This window comes from Ostrea edulis, chromosome 5 (assembly GCF_947568905.1).
Source record: "Ostrea edulis chromosome 5, xbOstEdul1.1, whole genome shotgun sequence".
Taxonomy (NCBI): domain Eukaryota; kingdom Metazoa; phylum Mollusca; class Bivalvia; order Ostreida; family Ostreidae; genus Ostrea; species Ostrea edulis.
Genome location: NC_079168.1, coordinates 50,112,911 through 50,133,059, shown reverse-complemented (window position 1 = coordinate 50,133,059; position 20,149 = coordinate 50,112,911). Strand labels below are relative to the sequence as shown.

General features: G+C 35.9%; 1 protein-coding gene across 3 annotated transcripts in view; it reads left to right on the top strand.

Moving 5' to 3' along the window:
* Positions 1-20,149, top strand: part of LOC125649115 (neuroendocrine convertase 1-like) — a 47,130-nt gene extending 26,981 nt beyond the window's left edge. Inside the window, exons 6-16 of one of the 3 annotated variants that reach the window (XM_048876349.2) lie at positions 1,634-1,710; positions 7,777-7,865; positions 8,426-8,598; positions 9,584-9,796; positions 11,678-11,778; positions 13,399-13,635; positions 14,360-14,517; positions 15,124-15,257; positions 16,371-16,511; positions 17,208-17,222; positions 20,044-20,149. In XM_048876349.2, coding sequence (XP_048732306.1) covers positions 1,634-1,710; positions 7,777-7,865; positions 8,426-8,598; positions 9,584-9,796; positions 11,678-11,778; positions 13,399-13,635; positions 14,360-14,517; positions 15,124-15,257; positions 16,371-16,511; positions 17,208-17,222; positions 20,044-20,097 — 1,392 coding nt within the window. In that variant the 3' untranslated portion in view covers positions 20,098-20,149. Of the gene's footprint in view, positions 1-1,633; positions 1,711-7,776; positions 7,866-8,425; positions 8,599-9,583; positions 9,797-11,677; positions 11,779-13,398; positions 13,636-14,359; positions 14,518-15,123; positions 15,258-16,370 lie in introns of all 3 variants that reach the window. The other 2 variants (XM_048876350.2, XM_056164718.1) reach the window with 2 other exon arrangements.

Sequence of the window (20,149 nt, the reverse complement as noted above, 5' to 3'; positions counted from 1 at the left end):
CAGAAGTGCCTTCATCCACCTTATCTGGACAGCGAATCGCTGGAATGTGTTGTCCATGCCTTCATAACAACAAAGCTGGACTACTGTAACTCTCTCTACTACGGCTTACCATCAAAGCAGATCTAGCAGCTCCAATCCATCCAAAACGCTGCAGCCAGAATCATCTCAGGCACCAACAGATATGACAGCATTACAACAGTACTACGCTCCCTCCATTGACTGCCAGTTCAGCAAAGAGTTATCTTCAAGACATTGGAGTTAGTGTACAAAATAGTCAACAACATGGCTCCATCCTATCTGCGGGAACTCATAACACCCTATGTTCCCTCCAGAACTCTGCGGTCCAGTGATCAGAGCCTACTTACCACTTCATCTGTGATTCAAACTCGAGCTTTTAGTGCGGCTGGTCCTAAACTGTGGAATGCTCTACCATATGATATCAGAACTGCTGTTAGTCTCTGTATCTTTAAATCCAAACTAAAGACTCCTCTGTTTGCAATTCATTACAACTAGCCTGTGCAGATGAACTCTAAGTCTAGATTACTATGTTGTACAACCATAACGGACTCCTTATCTTCACCTTCTAGTCATTTGTTCTTATACAACTTATTTCACTTTTTACTTATTTTATTGTTATTCAAATAGCGTTTAGAGCAATATGGATTTTACGCTTTACAAATTAAATTTATTATCATTATTAAATCTGTTTTTGTAAGAGCACTTGTATTCATTACATAATGGAATGAGCTGAGCAATTCACATTACTCTTTTTTAAAATCTTTTTTATATCAGGTATTTTGCAAGGATTTTAAAATCATTGATATGAATATTTTTTATAAAATGTAAGCTTAAGAAGTGGACTCCACAATAACGATTTATGCATGCCAAGAAAAGACAAACAGCGTGCACCAAAAGCAAAGCCAGGTCTTGTTTACCTGTTTGACTCTGGACAGCTGCCTATGACAAATATTTGCATAATGTTTACGTGTTCTTTGTGATTGTGTACGTAGACTGTACGATTGTTTTCACTAAGCTTTCAAGTATACCAGTGGTCGTTCTTATCTAAATACTATTACCCACAATTAGGCGAGAAGTTCCATCATTTTAAGGTTGCTCACTACACCCAGAAATAGTTTCTCAAATAAGTACGAATTGATTTAATTATAAAAGATATGATGATATACAATAAGTAAATATGCCAAAAAGGCAAAAAAATATACAAATTTGGATAAAAACATGATTTTCAAAAAAATTATTTCAACACATAAGAATAAAAGACTCTGAGGGATCTGAACTCGAGATCTGCGGTTGATCGATACAAATAATTTCACAAAACATTTAAATCGCCATCTTGTGACGTGGTGTCATACAGAGTATAAGCTTTAGTGTAGTGAGCTACCTTAAACTCTCATGTTCTTTAAAACATGACAATTTGTCATTTTGTGAATTTGTACTGTATGCAAAATTTGAAATACAGTGGTGTGTCAACCTTGAACCAGCATTCATGATATTGACTATTTAACCACTTATGTTGTATAATATTCTTTTAAATAATCATCGTTTTAAATTTTAAAAAATAACAAGAGAAAAATAATGTATGTTACATTAGTAAATGTTAGTCGTCACATTTCAGGACCCATACGCAAGTTACGATTTGAACGATGAGGATCACGACCCACAACCTCGATATGATCCTTCCGACGAAAACAAGTAAGTACATTCCCACAAGCTTAGATTTTACCACAAATTGGAAACGCACCTCCCTGAAAAAATAAATGAAAGGAAAAAGAAATGAAAACAGATAAACACGGAATTTTAGATTAATTGAAATTTATCTTCTAAGAATGTTTTATATCGGGTTATTGCAAATGACTTTGTTAGGTCACTCCGTTGATCTGTTTTCGTGTGTCGATAGACATCCGTTGGTCGTAGACTTTTGAACACTTTCAGCTTCACTGGAACGACTAAACCAATTTTGGTATATAACATATATAGGTCAATGGGAACAAAAATTGTGAACTTGATGGTCTTGCCTCCCTGCAGCCTGATGGATGTGGACAAAACCATTAAAATTAATGTATTTTTCGTTAATTCTGAACATTAAGCAGTCAAAAAATTGATATAATTATAATGAGCAATGGTTTCTTTACTAAATCTCTCTGTGTGTGTGTGTGTATATATATATATATATATATATAGTTCTTTATATTTGGGCATCAAGGAGGAAAATGTGATGACCCAGGGTGGAGCTAAGTTCGGCTTATATTGAAAATGCATTATATCTTAGAAAGTTTTCTTTACTTCTGGACTTCAAGAAGGCAAAATATTTTCCCCTTAATGAACGTTGAGGCATCTATCAAAACTGAGAAATTCATGACCACAGGGTTCAGGTGACCCCAGGGTTCAGATGACCCCAGGGTTCGGGTGACCCCAGGGTTCAGGTACCAGGAGGAGCTAGATTACAACAGTCTCGTTTAAAGCCAACATTTCACAAAGTCTATGGTCATTATAACGATTTAGTTTGCCAATACAACCTTTCATTAGGTAAAATTCTGTTTGACGTGTCATACCGGTTGTTAGGCCGTTCTTTGCACACTGGTTTTGACTACGGATAACTCCGTTTGCCTGGTAAATATATAGGGCTCACGGTGGGTGTGACCGGTCGACAGGAGATGCTTACTCCTCCTAGGCACATCACCCCACCTCTGGTGTGTCCAGGGGTCCGTCTTTACCCAACTATCTATTTTGTATTGATTATAGGAGTTTCATTACTGTTTGTTATCTTCACCTTTTATTGGTCATATATTGCAAAGGAACAATCTTCTTCACTGCTGGACATTAAGCAGATAAACTGTTTGTATGATTATACTGAGCAGTGTGTAATTTATGAGGGGCTTAGTTGATCATATGTTGAACATGCAGTACGTTTTAGAAAATCTTATTTACTCCTGGACATCAAACAAGTAAACTGTTTGGATGATTATAATGAGCCCTCTTTGAATTTTGCAAAAATTCATTTGCCCTGTGTTCAAGCCCCAGGTAAGACTAGGTTAATCATATACTACTGAAAAACAAATTGATGGTGCAGGGGTTTCAACAATCTCGTTTAAAGCCAGCATTTCGCAAAGTCTATGGTCGTTATAACGATCTAGTTTGCCAATACAACCTATCATTGGGTTAAATGCAGTATGACGTGTTTCATACTGATTGTTAGGCCATTCTTGGCACACTGATTTTGAATACGGATAACTCCGTTTACCTGATCAAGATATAGGGCGGATGTGACCGATGGACAGGGAATGCTTGCTCCTCCTAGGCACCCGATCCCACCTCTGGTATATCCAGGGGTCCGTGTTTGCCCAGCTTTCTATCTTTTATTCCTTACAGGAGTTAGAGATTGATCACTGTTCGTTATCTTAGCCTTTCGCAATGAAGAAAGCTGCATTTTGATCAAAAATTGTCTTTATCAAACTATATCATTATAATATTGAGATGCAATGAGCCCTCTTCGGTTATAAAACTTCTGAAGTTCATGGAATCTGGATTGAGGCACAGGTTGAGGAAAAGCCGATTATATATTGAAAATACATTACATCTGCATTTCTGGACATTCAGCAGAAAATCTTCGCATTATCATAATGAGCAACTGACTGTCTACCACAAATATGAAGTTCATATACCATGGTTAAGGAGTAAGTTCTGGTTTAGGATAATAATATTAATACATTGACATCTTTTCAAAATGTCCTCTTTATTCCTGTATATCAAGTACGCAAACTATGTGCATCTTTGTGAGCACTTGATTTTCTACTAAAAGGCTTTCAGAACTCAAATAGAAACTCGCATTTAGTTGCGATAAAACTAAATCTCCTATAAAAGAATTGTGTATGAAAGATATACCAATATATCTATCATCTAGTACAAAGTAAACTGATAAAAGTAAATAAAGAAACGCATGGTAGTTATTTTTTGCTGAATCTTTTCAAATAATATTTTCATTCATTTTTGGGGTCTAGAATGAATCGCCTGATCATTCCTTGTTACATCTAACGCTATTGTTTCCTGGATAGGTATTGTATAGAATTGGAAGACCATAAAACATGTTTTCATCAAATCCTAAAATCGGTCTCTGTAACTCTCTGAATGCACGTGTTCTAGATGTTTGCGTTGTCATTAAAGCAACCGCATTTTGAGAAATGCCGCGCCTAAATGATGCTCAACGCAACAACACAATTGAACGACTGGAAGCAGGTATGTCACAAATAGCCTTTGCAAGAGATTTCAATGTTGCACAAAGCATCATATCTCGCCTTTGTAGCAGATATCAGCAGCATGACAAGCGGTCATCATAGAGCAGGTAGACAACGCGTGCCATCAGCAGCATAGGATTGCTTCATCCGATTACGTCATCTTCAACAATTCACAACAGCGTCATCTACAGATCTGCCATTCCTGGGATTCGCAGAATATCAGATTAGTCTGTTCGCAATCGACTACGGAATGCTGGGATTAGAGCGCACAGACTTGTCTGAGGCAGTGTTCTGACCCCGCAACATTACCGGAACCGTTTTATTGGTCTCAGACTCGTAGAGTATTGTCGCGGCAACGCTGGTGGACAGTTTGGTTCAGCGATGAATCTCAATTTCTTTCCTGCAGAGGCCTGATGGAAGACTCGGAGTGTATAGGTGCCAAAATGAACGTTTTGCGCAAAATTGCATCCAGGAGGCTGTCCGGTTTGGAGGGGGGTAGTATTATGATGTGGGCAGCAATATCATATACAGGCAGGACAGCATTGATTCACATACAGGGTACTTTGACGGCTCAACGGTATATTGATTAAGTAATACAGCTACACATGGTTCCAATAATGCAGCATCTCGGAGCAGTATTTCCAATATGACAACATCAGACCACATACTGCTCATCTAACAATTGATGTTCTGCAGACACAATATCCAGTTTCTTTCTTGGCCATCCAAATCTCCAGATTTCAACTCAATCGGACATGCATAGGATGAACTGGGTAGACGCATCCGCCAAAGACAACCTCAGACTATGTAACAACTGGCCCAAGCTCTGTAGCTAGAGTGAAACAATATCCCTTGACAGTTTTTAGGATCGTAATTACGTCCATGGGAAGGCGTTGTCAGGCAGTCATTGGGGGGAGGGGGCACTAGATATTGAACTTGGGTGACCTTGAACTGTGAATGACTGTAATTATCATTAGTGGCTATGATACTTTGATTATTAATCCAGCGTTTACATTATTTTTGAGTTATCAATAAATCAATTATTAAGTATTTCTCAGGTCTTATAATGAATATGAAATTGTACCATGCGTTTCTGTTATTGAGCAGTATATGACAATAGAGAAGCAGACAACGCTCACAGCTAACACAATGATTTCTAAAGAGTAAATAATGTGCATACTCAGGTCACCTTTGAATTGAAAATATTTTATTGTCAGATATTTTTAAGGGAAAAAAGTATTGGGCACAAGTTCACGCTCCTGACTGTTAAGGTCCATGGTCCTCATGCATGTACCTTTTATCTATTCACATGGTATAGCACAATACTAATACAATAAAGACTAACTAGTTGCACCAAATGCTAGTAAGATGAACACTTTTATCTTTGTTTTCACGTAAAAAATAAATAAATTAAGGTATCCATGAATTCCTTGTTTAGTAACACAAATTGTTAATTCGTGTTAGTGTAAAAGAAATTGAAACTAAAACAATTTACAGCATCGATTGTGTAAAAAAAGAAAGAAAAATACCAGTAAACTAGTTGTACTATTTCTGACCCATCTGTAATTAGTATTTGGTTTAAGTTATGACTGGTATCATATTTGATTTAGTTTCTTACCAGAAAGTGTTTTTAAAATCTTGAAATGGGGATCAAATCATGTGGTTATTTCTTCTTTTCCAAATCTTGCAAATACTTTTAAAATGTTAAAAAGTCGTTATTGGGAATTCAGTTTAACAAAACACAAAAAAGTTCAGTCATGACATTTCAAGAGAAACGGAAGCAATTCAGGATTTAAACACAAATTAATGTAATCTAACCGTCAGTTTTCAGCAAGAAATAAGGAATCTAAAAATTGTAACCATAAATCGGATAATTAAACATGAGTGACGATCATGCACTGCCTGTTAAATTTACATTAGACATACAATTAGTGCTTTGCTGTCGGCTTACCATTGTAAAATGTAAAAGAATAAACCATCAGGTTAGTTGTACTTTGATGACAAACACGTCTTTATTTTTTACACGTTGATCTCGGGTAGAAAATAGTACATGCGCAGTTTCCTTTGCCAGCCCTCACCGTAGGGGTGGCTTACTGCTGATTGATATCATGTCCGGACAATATCTTCCTCGTGTCGTCACACTCGTGATTTTTTTTCACTCTGACCTTTGACCCGACAATAAATGTCGTCTGAAATCATTTCAATTTCTCGGGCCTTTTCTGTGTTTTTCTTGCTTGCCGGAAAGGTCCGAGGAGTTCCGATTGGAGAATTGTTGGTAACTGGTTTTCCTCAAACTCTCGTTGTTTTGAATTTTTTTAAAATATAAATTTGAAAAATTGATAATCAATTCGTAAATGTTGTGGACTTGTAGTACCAATAATGTAACACATTAATGTGCTTGTAAAAGTCGCATCTAAAAAATACTATGCTAAATATACATGGCTGTCTTATTTTCTTTCTTTCATAAATTCATGTAATATCTTATTGATTTCATCATACACAGCTCCAGGTGTAATACTCTTATGTCATGCACAGAATATGTATATGTACTATAAGAAATTACCCAACTATTCATATTCTGTTTATAAAATCTGACATGATAATCATGAAGTTTCTTTTCGGCATGCGCAAATATACTTTTAGAATAAAATATGATGCTGGAGTAAAAATACTTTATTTTACCATATATATTGTTTTATCAGAGTTGATTGGCTTTGAAGTGAAAACAAAAGCTACAACAGCCCGCTGAGTGGCTTTTTATGGGGGGAGGACCAAAAAACCCCACAGTAAACCCACTTTTAAGTCTAAGAATTCCCCACCCCTGTGATACTGTTAGAGATTCGGAGGACCGTCGTCTGCCAATTTGGCTTGTTTACGTCGTTACGGTAAGGTCAATATTGAACGCTCATACTCGGAATGTTTCGGGCGCACACGATTTACGTAATGCAAAGTTAGTGTTCAATAAATTCTCAGGATATTGAACACTAACATTCTCTAGATTTTATGCAGATTTTATCATATACTATTTATTAGCTATATAATAAAAATGTTTATTGTTAAATAATGATGATGATGAAGTAGATGAAATTCACATGGCTGGTAAATGATTAGAAGCTGGCCTTTTTGCACTTGAGACTTTTGCCCTTTGTAAAAATAAGAAATATCTAATTTTCTAAAAATGTATGTGGTAAATGATTAATTTTATTTCATATAGAGAAGATGTATGGAACTTTGTATGAAAATATCATTTCTTATAAAAATGTTTTGATAAAACATGCTCTTCTCATAGATTTCAATGCTAAATTCTAGGTGAAATAAATCAAGCAGTAAACAAAATTTTGAAAATCTCTATGATGGATTATTTTTATTTGATGAACCCATGAAAATGATACCACGATTACAAAAATCACACCATCCATTTACTAGATATGAAATATGGTCATTATACATTGACTACCTTAAATGACTTCAGAATACATGTACAACAATTCTTTAAAAATATGTTTTGCACATTTTGATTTTGAAGACACGGTACTAGATGTGCTGGTGAAATTGCCATGGTAGCAAATAACAGCAAATGTGGAGTTGGTGTTGCATACAACTCAAGGATTGGAGGTAATCATTAATTGGATATTTATTAAGGGGTTTCAGCATCACATGTAGCTATGAAATCATTGTTACTGCTGCATAAAAAAACACCTAATAAGCATCTCTAAGTATTGGGACCGCCGCGGTGGCCGAGAGGTTAGAACGTTCGCCCAGCATGCGGAAGGCCGGGGTTCGAATCCCGGCCGCGACAGACCGAAGTCGTTAAAACAGGTAATGACAGTTCCATCGCCAAACGCTCGGCATCAGATGTGAATGTCACAGGTCCTCGGAGATGACCTTAAAAACAGATGACCCGTGTCACAGTAGTGTGGCACGCTAAAAAAACCCTCAATGGCCATAAGCGCCGAGCATAGGCCTAAATTTGAAGCCCCTCACCGGTCTTCTCGAGCGAGACGTTAAGCAAGATACGATCAATCAATACAATCTAAGTATAGGGTAGATATGGACTTGATGAAATGATGTAATTCAATACAATTTCTCGCTGACAGACATTAACGTAATAGTAAGGTGTTTGCCGATCGTAGTTTACTTATGAATTATTTGGACTTTTTTTTCGTCCATTACAGGAGTCCGAATGTTGGATGGTCGCGTCACAGACCATTTGGAGGCATCCGCCATTGCTTTCAACCATACTTACGTTGACGTATACAGCGCCTCCTGGGGGCCGAACGATGATGGGAAAACGGTAGAAGGTCCAGGTCAGCTTGCCATGAAGGCTTTTGAAAAGGGAATCAAAGAGGTAAGGGATAAACAAGTCCCCATTGTAATCAAAAACAGACAAAGCGCTGTATATATGGTCCATAGATAACGAATTCAAATGATGCAAGAGCGTTCCGAGATTACAGACCTCCGCCATCACTCCCAAGCCCTCTTTCTTAGCACCTGTCATCCTCAGATCGCTGTTGTCTGTTGTCAAACTTACCTGCAATCCATTCTGTAGTTTTTAATTTTAATTTTTGATATATTCAATCAGTACACACTATCTATTCAAGCCCGAGTCGTACAAAATATTGCGCTGGAAAAAGTCCCATTCATAATTAGCAGGTGCGGTGTTATAACACATGTTTGGATTATCGATGAATATGTATTACATGAAAATAATCAGATTAAAGGTAAAACGAATCGAAAAGCCGATCTTTTTCTTAGACAAGAAAAATAAAAATTCATATCCCTACGCTCGCGGCCTTCTTTGTTTAAACATTATTATGAGGTCATTCTACCTTTGACAATGTATATATGTTATGGATATGGGGATACCCATATCCTATCTTGTTTTACAAACGAAACCGGGTGGGGTATATTGGTTTCATTCCGTCTGTACCTTCGTCCGTAGATGCATTTTGTCCAGATATTTTCTCGGAGGCTGTTTATTTAGTTTTTACTAATTTGTTTGGAGATGATGTTCAGCATTGCAACCTGGGTACCTTGTATTTTCAGATCTATTCGTTTTAGTGTGTTTCAGCCAGTTGTAGTTATTTTTTCATATTTCTGTACATTCTGTCAGTATCTTTCCTCACAAAAAACGTTTGGGGTGTAAACGACACTCGGTAAAAATCCCGTATTTTGTATTCATAAAAAGAAAGCCAAGGAACTCGTGTTGGTAAAAAACCGTTAACTAACTTGCAAATATCGTGGAATCTCCATTTCTGCCAGGGTGTTATTTTGAATTGTTAATCAAAGTACATGTATTCTATAGTGTTGGTTTGGTTTTTTTTTCTAATTAGGGGCGAGGAGGAAAGGGAGTGATATACGCCTGGGCCTCCGGTAATGGAGGTCGCCTGGGAGACAACTGTGACTGTGATGGGTACACAGGAAGTATCTATACGATCTCTATCAACAGCGCGTCACAGCACCTCCACACTCCCTGGTATGCAGAGAAATGTGCGTCAACAATTGCATCAGCATACTCTAGTGGTGCTTACAACGACCAGAGAATAGTACGTCTCAGTTACTGGAATACATAAAATAGAAACAAACTAAATCACCAGATCGGTTTTCATTTACCTCTACTCCTCGTTTCGTCTGTACATGCAGTTTATTTACCACATTAAATCCTTAATTAAGAAGTAGATTGTTGAAATTAATTATTTTAACACCAGATAAATTATTGATCAACACAAGATTAAATATACATTTCTGCGTTTTAAACAAACGCAATATACATGTTTAACACCACCAAGAGTGTTTCAATTTTAATATTCTTAGAAATTAACAATAACGAGAAATATTTTTCAATACAATAAGAGGAGTCATTTTATGAGAGTAATATCAGAATTCAAAGAAGAATTGAGGAGTAGGAAGACGGCGCGCTTGTGAATTATTCAGCTTTTTGCACTAGTTGTTAGTGGTATTTCACACGTACAATCTGACATTGAAACAGAATTGGTTTTAGCTTTGCCATATAATAAAATACCGATATCTCTAAATATTAAAATTTCGAAGCTGAAAGTTTTTCTTGTATAAAAAAAATTGATAATAAATAAGTGAATTCCATACTATTTTACATGTACAGTTTTGTTTTGAAAAGCTGCCTTCTCTTAGGGCATATCAAGTTAGTACTCCTTTTGGGTGAATTTCTACTATAAACGCAAATACTTTCATTTTATTTCATTGTAACAAAGTTCCTTCAAACAACCTCTTCACTTAGAACTACATGCACAGTGTACGTTAACAATATTTATATTTCTAAAAGACACTGGTTACACTCGCTTTGTCAGAAATTTGATACTAGTCTTGGAGCCTTTGTTCGGATTGGTGTTTCACAAACAGTCCGTAATGAACTCATTTGAAATTGGAATTCTTTTTTCAAACTTTTCATTTGATATGACAGCAAACCCGGGCTACACCAGTACTCATAGTCTTTTGATTTCACAAACTGAGCGTTATGCACTTTTGTGTTTCTATAAAGTTCATGATTTGATTCCCCACAACTACATGTATCTGCATGCATTCAAATTATTAGTTTATATACATAGTATTATTATCATATATAATCTTTTTTCAAATAAAAATCTTACCAAATGTTTATTAGATTTTGGAATTCTGTCTGTTGAATGCGAAGGAAGTATAATTATACCACGGTTATCGCAAAGATCAAAGGAATGCCGCGGTCATTATTCTACGGTATATCTTCATACGTATTAACTGATAATGAGAAAATTTAAACACATCTCGCCTGCACTTCGAGTTTAGCTAATGCAACAATGAAGTCGATGACTGATAATTCAATTTCATAATCATAAAAATCAATCAATATACATGTATGTTGTAAAACAATTTCATAAATGACTGAAGAACATTTGTCATTCAGTATAAACCAATCGTCTGCATTCCGAGAGCGATACACAAGTAAACATGGCGATACACAGACAAGTTTTTTCTTCAACTGTATTCCAAGCAATTGATATAATCCGTTAACATTAAACTAAATATTTGAAATAACTGTCTTCAAAATAGATTTAGAATACCCCTACCATCTCACCTTTTCGTCTGCAGAACACAATGTAGGCCGTTTCGTAAACTTCCATGACGTCACAGTAACCTAATTCGTAGCTATATAGGAAAACGATCGGCTGTATATTTCTGAGCCATAGTAGAATAGAAATAAAGTTCTTGTTTTCGTGTATGTTGCAAGATAACCTCCTTGGTCTCGAAATGTTGTTTGAAATATAAAAGCCTCGACAAACGACATTTCTCGACCTCGGAGGTTATTCTACAACATACACAAAAACGCGATCATTGTTTCTTAATCAACTGAGTGTAGTTGTAAGATAGAATTACATGTAAAGAAACCAAAAAAGAAAATTTCTTATTGACAGGCAAGTGCAGATTTACATGGAAGATGCACAACTCAGCACACGGGAACGTCTGCCGCTGCACCCCTAGCTGCAGGAATATTTGCTCTAGTTCTCGAAGCTAAGTACGTAAAATATTTAAACCACTATATAGTTTGTCTGCATGTCGTTGGCGGGATTTTTTTTTTCAATTGTTTTCAACTTTTCCAACACCACTTGGCCAATTAATTTCGCTTTTCCGGATAACCGCCACCTACGAGCTGAACTTAAAACGAGTCTAACTGTCTGCTATATCCCGATGAAATATCAGACAGTGAGGCAGTCCAACATGATGTCTTACATTAAGGTGATTCACTTCAACTTGGAAGAGTTTCTCAAATCAATGCACACGAAAATTATTTGATTATGAACGATGTAATGATACATGTATGTAATAAATACATATATGAAAAAGACAGAAAATATGCATCTTTGTATAAAAAACATGATTTTCAAAAAAACAACCCTATTTTTCAATATATATATGAACAAAAGACTCTGGCGGATTTGAACTCCAGATGTCTGCGGGTCACTAACCAGAGTGCTACAATGATAAACAAACAAGTCGATTGATACAAATACATGTAATTTCACAAAACATTTAAGCCACCATCTTGTGACATAATGTCATGAAAAGTCTTGGTGTAATGAGCAACCTTAATGTCAATCAGTCTTGAAGCTAATACCGTTAACCATATTGCTACAATGTAGCTGATGAATCTGTATAACCGACCACACACAACCTTACAGAAAGCGGACTCCAAAAAACCCCACTGTATCAGCAGAAACTTACAATATACAGTATTCATTTCGTTTGTAATATATGATTTGTACATTTAGAGCTGTTTGTAAAAATACCAGTATTACACCTTGTTAACGTCTACATGTATATGTCATGTAAATGCCAGAGTTCATAGCTTATCGCTATTCAGTACTTTTGATTTTTGTAAAGTCTCCCTAAGAACAATGCCTGGAATTCCACCTTCTTCAATCCATCTGTCGCGGTAGCTCATTGGTAGCGCGTTCGCTTCGTAACCGGGGGTCGTGAGTTCGAGTCCCGCTCGTGCTTTGGTGGCCATTGTCAAACCTAAGACGTCATCACAGATAGTGATTGTTCTTCGCCAAACGCTCGGCATTTAGAATTGAGAATCACGGGTCTGTCAAGTATGATCTTATAAACGGGGTCCTGTACAATATCGCGGCTGGCACTGGCACATTAAAGAACCATCACATGGACCTATAAATACGAGAAGTTAATTCCCCATAGGTACAAGTATATGTAGTATACTACATGTATGTAAAGGGGTCAAAACAAGGGATTCAAGGCTTTGATATGTACTTTTTGTTTGTTCAAAGCGACTCAAAAATTAACATCATTATAGATACATGCAAATTATGTGTATTGTGAGATTGAATTTACCTAAGAGGCAAACATATTTTTTTCAAAAGTTTAATCAAAGATTTCATTACTTTATTTATTTAAGCAAATTTTCTTGTAACTCACAATTTTAAGTCACGTGATTTAATTGCAACTGTGATTTGAAGTTATTACACTAAAAAGCAGAAGCACTTATGTTATTTTTTCTTTGGTGAACTAAAAAAAAAGAATCATTTTAAAATGTGTACAAGTTGTAAGAAATCGAAGAAAGTATTTTTGTTTCACAAACGCATGGCCTTAGTAACATCAGAGTTACGGTATGTTTCAGTCCTAATTTAACATGGCGAGATATGCAACATCTCATCACATGGACAGCGGAATATTCCGCTCTAAAGGATAATGCAGGCTGGAGGAAAAACGGTGCTGGTTTCTGGGTCAACAATGCGTTTGGATTTGGGCTTCTCAATGCCAAAGCCATGGTTGAGGTGTCTCAAGGCTGGGTTACAGTTCCTGAAAAAGTCATCTGTGAAGTGGGAACACAGACAAGTTTAAAGAACTTTCCACAGTAAGTCTACCGGAGTATCTATTCTAATTTGTGTAACATATTCAAACGGCCATTACGAAATAAACAAGTAAATATCAGTAAATTTATATCCTCTCTATTTAGCCTAAATGTAAATTACATATTCGAGTTCTGTTTTTTAAGCTGGGGAGCATTGAATAAAAGGTCTTGTAAAGGTTTACAGCAATATAAGAGGTATTATTTTAAATTAATGTGTTATTTATGTGAGCTTTTGACCCTGATCTTTGACCTTTTGGCCTTAAAATTACCACTGTGTTATCCTTTTGTGATAGACTTTTCATGAGACGTTTCACTGCCAACAGTTTTTTCAGAGACATGTGTCATCCAGGAACAATTAGGCTTTACTTACCATGTCAGCTACTGAAAATGACTTTTGGCCCCCAAAAACCTTTTATGATAAGACTCTTTATATGAAGTTTCATTGCAAAAACTCAAATGGTACTCGAGATTCCTCGATATCAAGGTGTTTAACAGACACACAGGCTGTCAATCAGACAAACCCAAATGATCTATTCCCCAGTTTTGCTAAAGCGAGGGAAAATTACACTAGACTCAGAAGTCAAGAAAAGTTAGCGTTGTGGGCAACTCATTCCCACTTCCTCAACCCAAGCTACATTAAGAGTTCTTCAAATCTTGTCCCTTCATTTCGTCGTTCTGTTATTATACATGTATAAATAAAAGGTCATGCTAAAATTTTGTTTCACAGATCAATCCACAGTGGACAAGAATTAGAAATAGAACTTCGAACAACGGGATGCAGAGGTCAAAGCAATGAGGTTAACTTCCTAGAACATGTGCAAATTGAATTAGATATGGAGTACTCAAAACGTGGGGATTTAGCCATCAATCTTACATCAGCGATGGGTGAGTACATGCGTATTTTTAAACATACAAATGTAGCAGAGTACGGTTAATGGAAAACAACTCAAGAAATTAACTGATATTTAGGGAATAGTAATATGATCTAGTTAAAGTTCTAATCCTTAAAACTCAGCGATATTTAATGAGGGAAAGCATTATAACAATGCTTCAAACAAGGGAATAGGGCGTGCTACTGAATAAGGTAGACCGACTGTATACACCTATATTTATATTATAATAATTCTGTTTAATTTCTATTGAAATACACTGCTTATCATTTGCCATTATATATGAAGACACATTTTGCTTCATCTAGTTAGATTCGTTTTTTAGCGCGTCTGTCCGCGTGTGAAGAACTCCGTGACCTACGGAATTGTTAAAATTGTTGGAAAATGGTTTTTCTGCTTTATTTTTTACTTTTAATTTGAATTCAGTAATTAACTAAATAACGCTTACCTATATCACACATTGGTTTATTTTATGAGCTTAGGGTGTGTTCTACTTGTACATTTTTCATTACCAACGTTCAAATATGTAAATCATTACCAAATCTAGTTCACAATTTATCATGCATTTATTAATAAAGATACAATTTCTTAAATTTCAAAGGGATTGAAACTATGATGCTTCAGGAAAGGCCATTGGATGCGTCAAGCGACGGGTTCCACAAGTGGAAATTTATGTCAGTGCACTCCTGGGGCGAGAACCCAGCGGGGACCTGGAAGGTTAAAGTTAGAGACATGGTGAGACTTGTTTGTTGTGTTCGTAGCATTTGAAAGTGGGTGTCACCAGCTGTAAGCTAAGTGCCATAGATTTTGACTTAGATACAAGTATATACATTTCGCTCAAGGATACAGCAGGGAGGTTTTTATCCCCCGTAATCGGAGATTTGGGATATATAGATATTGATCTGTCTATTTGTCTGTTTGTCCGCAAAAACTTTAACCTTGGCCATAACTTTTGAATGGATTAAATGTACACGATTTCCATGTCACAAAACCGTTCTTTTGGTATCAAAATATAAGACCTCTTGACCTTATAGTTTGACCCGCTTTTGCAAAACTTTAACCTAGGCCATAACTATTGAATGATTAGTGATAGGGCTTTCGTGCATGTAGTTCATATGTGATTCATTTTGACAAGACCTTTTGGGGTACCAGAATCAGTTTGCTGCCATATGGGGGCATTAGTGTTTAACAAATAAAACATTTTTTTTTATTGCGCCAATGCCTACGTTGGCATGGGACCTCCGTTTTAAGGCCTTTCACCACCAATCACGGACGCCTGGGGAAGGATTAGTCAGTACCTATGTTAAATGCCTCAGATTTGACGCTATCGCCGAGCAGGAGAATCGAAACCGGGACGTGCAGGTTTCGAAGCAAGCGCCCTAACTACTAGGTTACCGCAACTGCAGAGGGTAGTCTGTTATTTTTCATGAAAGATAATTTTGTAAATTAGATTATATATAACCATATACATGTACATGTACCAGTATCTCGATAATCAGGCGGATTACACATAGGAGAATATTTTTTTCTGCCTTCATGACATGATCGCGATCACATACTTTAACTTCGAGACTGTGTATCGAGGAAGTTTATCCCACATCATTTTTGCCAAGACACACTAAAAACGATTTTGGTACCGTTTTAAATTCGCCACTTAAAAGTAATGACTAATTTTGAATTTGCCTATACAGATTGAGAAAACGAAATGGGCATGTAAAAAGAAGGACGAAATCTTCCCATATATAGTACAATTATCTGGATCACTTAAAAAGCCAAAAACAAAACACACAAACATCATAACATTTAGATTAATGTCCTATAGATTAATCCACTATCTTTATTTTGCAGAAAGGATCCGGTAACAGAGGAACAATAAAGTCGGCTCGGTTACTTTTGCATGGATCGAAAGATATTCCACATCACGTATCACAGGGCAAAGGTCACAGAGTATACAACAATGAGTACAACAAGGTTAAGGATGAGCGAGATGTAAGATATCAAATTTATTCAAACCGTTCAAATGTTATTAAATTTACAAAATCAATTCTGCAAAGAACCCTATAATTTAAAATCCATGGGGTAAAATCTCTGTTGTTTTGAGAGAGAAAATTGTTTTTGATTTCGTCCATGATGACTGTTGTTCTTAATCATGGCAATTCGCTCTCTTTTGGTTTGGGATTTGAATTTGTTGGCTTATCCGTCTGACAAAAACTTTGATAGTTTGACCCCATAAATATGTTTCATTTCACAGTACTGTGCGTAATGTGCGATTTGTTTAGATGTTTACAATACTAATCAAAGAATATCACACACGGAAACCTTTTGAATCCTGCCTATTCTTATTGTCATTACTTGTTTTTATTCATAAACAAACAAAATTAGCTCTGTCCGAGGTCCATTATAGTGAAATAACGGAGATTTATATTCCAAGTCTCAACTTGCCGATACCATGCACTGGTGGTCGACATTTGACTGGTATCAGGTAGTTTCGGAGACAAGCAGTACCAATATATATATGTGTGTGTGTATGGTGTATTACAAGTAACATTTTCAGTGATACGTTCTTTGTCGATGCTTTTTAAGGAGTCGTATGATCAGGTATTTAATTGCTTTCCCCAGACCGGCCCCGGCTGTACATGTTGTTATAGTGATGTTATTGTAGTTATTTGTATTTTGAATATTAAGGTCTCAGAATACATGGTATGTATGAACCAGCAAGAAAATAAGAATTGTAGCACTTAGCACATATAAAAATCGTAATTTTAGCACTCGTAGCATGTATTGTAATAAAGAATTAGTATTTGGCACTTAAAAAATCAAGATTATAGCACTTGGCACGTATGCTACCAAAACAAAGGCAGGGTTGTAGCTTGGGGTGCAGCACCCAGCACGAAAACACACACACTTTTCTAAAGTATATATGCCGATTAGACCTTAAACACTTTTGATATAGCATACAATTATACAAAAATCCAGATCGTACATATGTAGAAGAAATAAATTTCAGTTTTATAAAACATTTTGGCATAAATTGCAACACTTATACTGGCGTGAAGCATGTACATGTAGTTCATACCCTATTGTATTTTCAAAAATGAAATGCATTTCTTATATACTTGCATTTCCAATGTGTTTTCCTCAGATACCTACAAATTGTAATGATATCAATTTCCTCGTGATCAATGCGTATATGAATCTAGATAGATATACTACGTCGATTGACTTGGAATTTCAACAGAAAGTACATTGTATACTGTAAATACAAAAAAAAAAAGTTTTGAAAATACATGAGGTCATAAACTGCAATGCATCACGCCGGTGTAACAGTAGATAATGACCCTGTTGAAAAATGCCATTCTTTTAATGTTGAAATATCACCCCTACTACATGACTGAGAGAAACATTGTGTATATTTGGGGTCATTTTTCAATGTTAATATATGACCCTGCCACTTGTCCGAGATGTGAACTGTACAGGAAACATTTTGAAAATTGAGGGTTATTTTTCAATGCTGTTGACTCCACCAGAAATGATCTCTAAGAGTAATTTTTAAGAAGGATCAAAATTTCAAGCTTGGAAAGGTCGTTAATTAACGGTCTGGGTCAATTTTCAACCATTGAAAATTTATCAAACATCCGTTGAAAAATTACCCCTGGGGTCGTTTTTCAACCGGGTCACTATTTAAAGTTACATCAGCATACGTTTCACGAAGCACATTAAAATGTCATGCGTGTAGATTACTGTGCTGTTATGTACAATGTAGCAACTGTAAACTACACACATGCATAGAAGGCGTGTCGAGATGAGTAAATTTGATGTGGACATACTGTAATCAGCACTAAGTGTAAAATTCTATACAATATATACATAGAAGGCGTGTCGAGATGAGTAAATTTGATGTGTACATACTGCAATCAGCGCTAAGTGTAAAATTCTATACAATATATACATAGAAGGCGTGTCGAGATGAGTAAATTTGATGTGTACATACTGCAATCAGCACGAAGTGTAAAATTCTATACAATATATACATAGAAGGCGTGTCGAGGTCAGTAAATTTGATGTGTACATACTGCAATGAGCACTAAGTGTAAAATTCTATACAATATATACATAGAAGGCGTGTCGAGGTCAGTAAATTTGATGTGTACATGCTGCAATCAGCACGAAGTGTAAAATTCTATACATGTACAATATATACATAGAAGGCGTGTCGAGATGAGTAAATTTGAAGTGTACATACTGCAATCAGCACTAAGTGTAAAATTCTATACAATATATACATAGAAGGCGTGTCGAGATGAGTAAATTTGATGTGTACATACATGTACTGCAATCAGCACGAAGTGTAAAATTCCATACAATATACACTATATGTATACATAGAAGGCGTGTCGAGATCAGTAAATTTGAAGTGTACATACTGCAATCAGCACTAAGTGTAAAATTCTACACTATAGATATACATGTACATTGTACTTAATACTCAATCAATATATAAACGAAGAATTAATAAGATGCGTTTTGGAATCCGCTTTCTTTGTTTATCGATGATTTACATGATCATCTTTTCTTTTTTTAACTACGACAGTCATACCAATAATGATCTATGATAATGTAACTATATCGCTTTTCAATCTGGACTGCCATCAAGATCCAATAAGGCTGGTTAGCTGTACGAAATTGAACGCTAATCTACATAGCCCTGGTCGACTTGGTGGATAGTGGGGTGGGGGTGGGAGGAGCGAGTAGTCAATAATGATATGGTAGGTATAGGTACACTATACCAAATCCATAGTGGCTTCACTTTGATATTTGCTATTGATTTCTTCATACATTCCCGCTTCTAAATAGTCTTTATTATTAACTAGTTTTTATTTTTATGCTTAGGTTTGAAATTTCATCAAGCGGTGGAGTGAGCAATATTTTCAATACATGTACATGTATCTTTATGCAGGACTTACTATTTTGTAGCAGCTAGCGTAGGATCTTGAAGGCAGTCCAAGTCGCTTAATAACAACCCTTGCACTTATATCCAAATTATATAGATACATGTATACCGTTTCAATATCACTATATTATTTATAAATGTTTGTGTATATGCATTTTATCTTATTTTGTGCATTATTTATGTATATGGTGTGTGTATTGTGGTTTGTGTTGTATTGTTTTTGTTCTGGATTACACACGGAAGTCTATATATACATGTATGTAGAGTGCATCTTTCAAAAATGTACAGTTATCTAAAGTATGATCAGATAGTCTCATATCATTTCGTTGCATCAAATATTCACAGTAGTGAAGCAGAAAATTTCATTAACGAAGTTCATTGCTCTTTGTCATTGACTGTGAAAAATAAGATGAATGATATGAAAATGTGAATGACATATCAAATATATATCAGTGGTTCTGAATGAATGCGCTGTCATTGCAGTTTTTTCTCGCCTTAATTAAGTACCTTGTAACTGATGAAGTTGTGCACTTAATCAACATTTTACACTAACTTTTTTTTTCTTTTCAGGAACGTCGCAAAATGGTGAAAAACCTGAAACATCTATTGCAGTCTCTGTTGTAGTAGCAGGCCGGGGAACTTGTTAATGTTTGAAGAAATACAATTTTAAAAAATG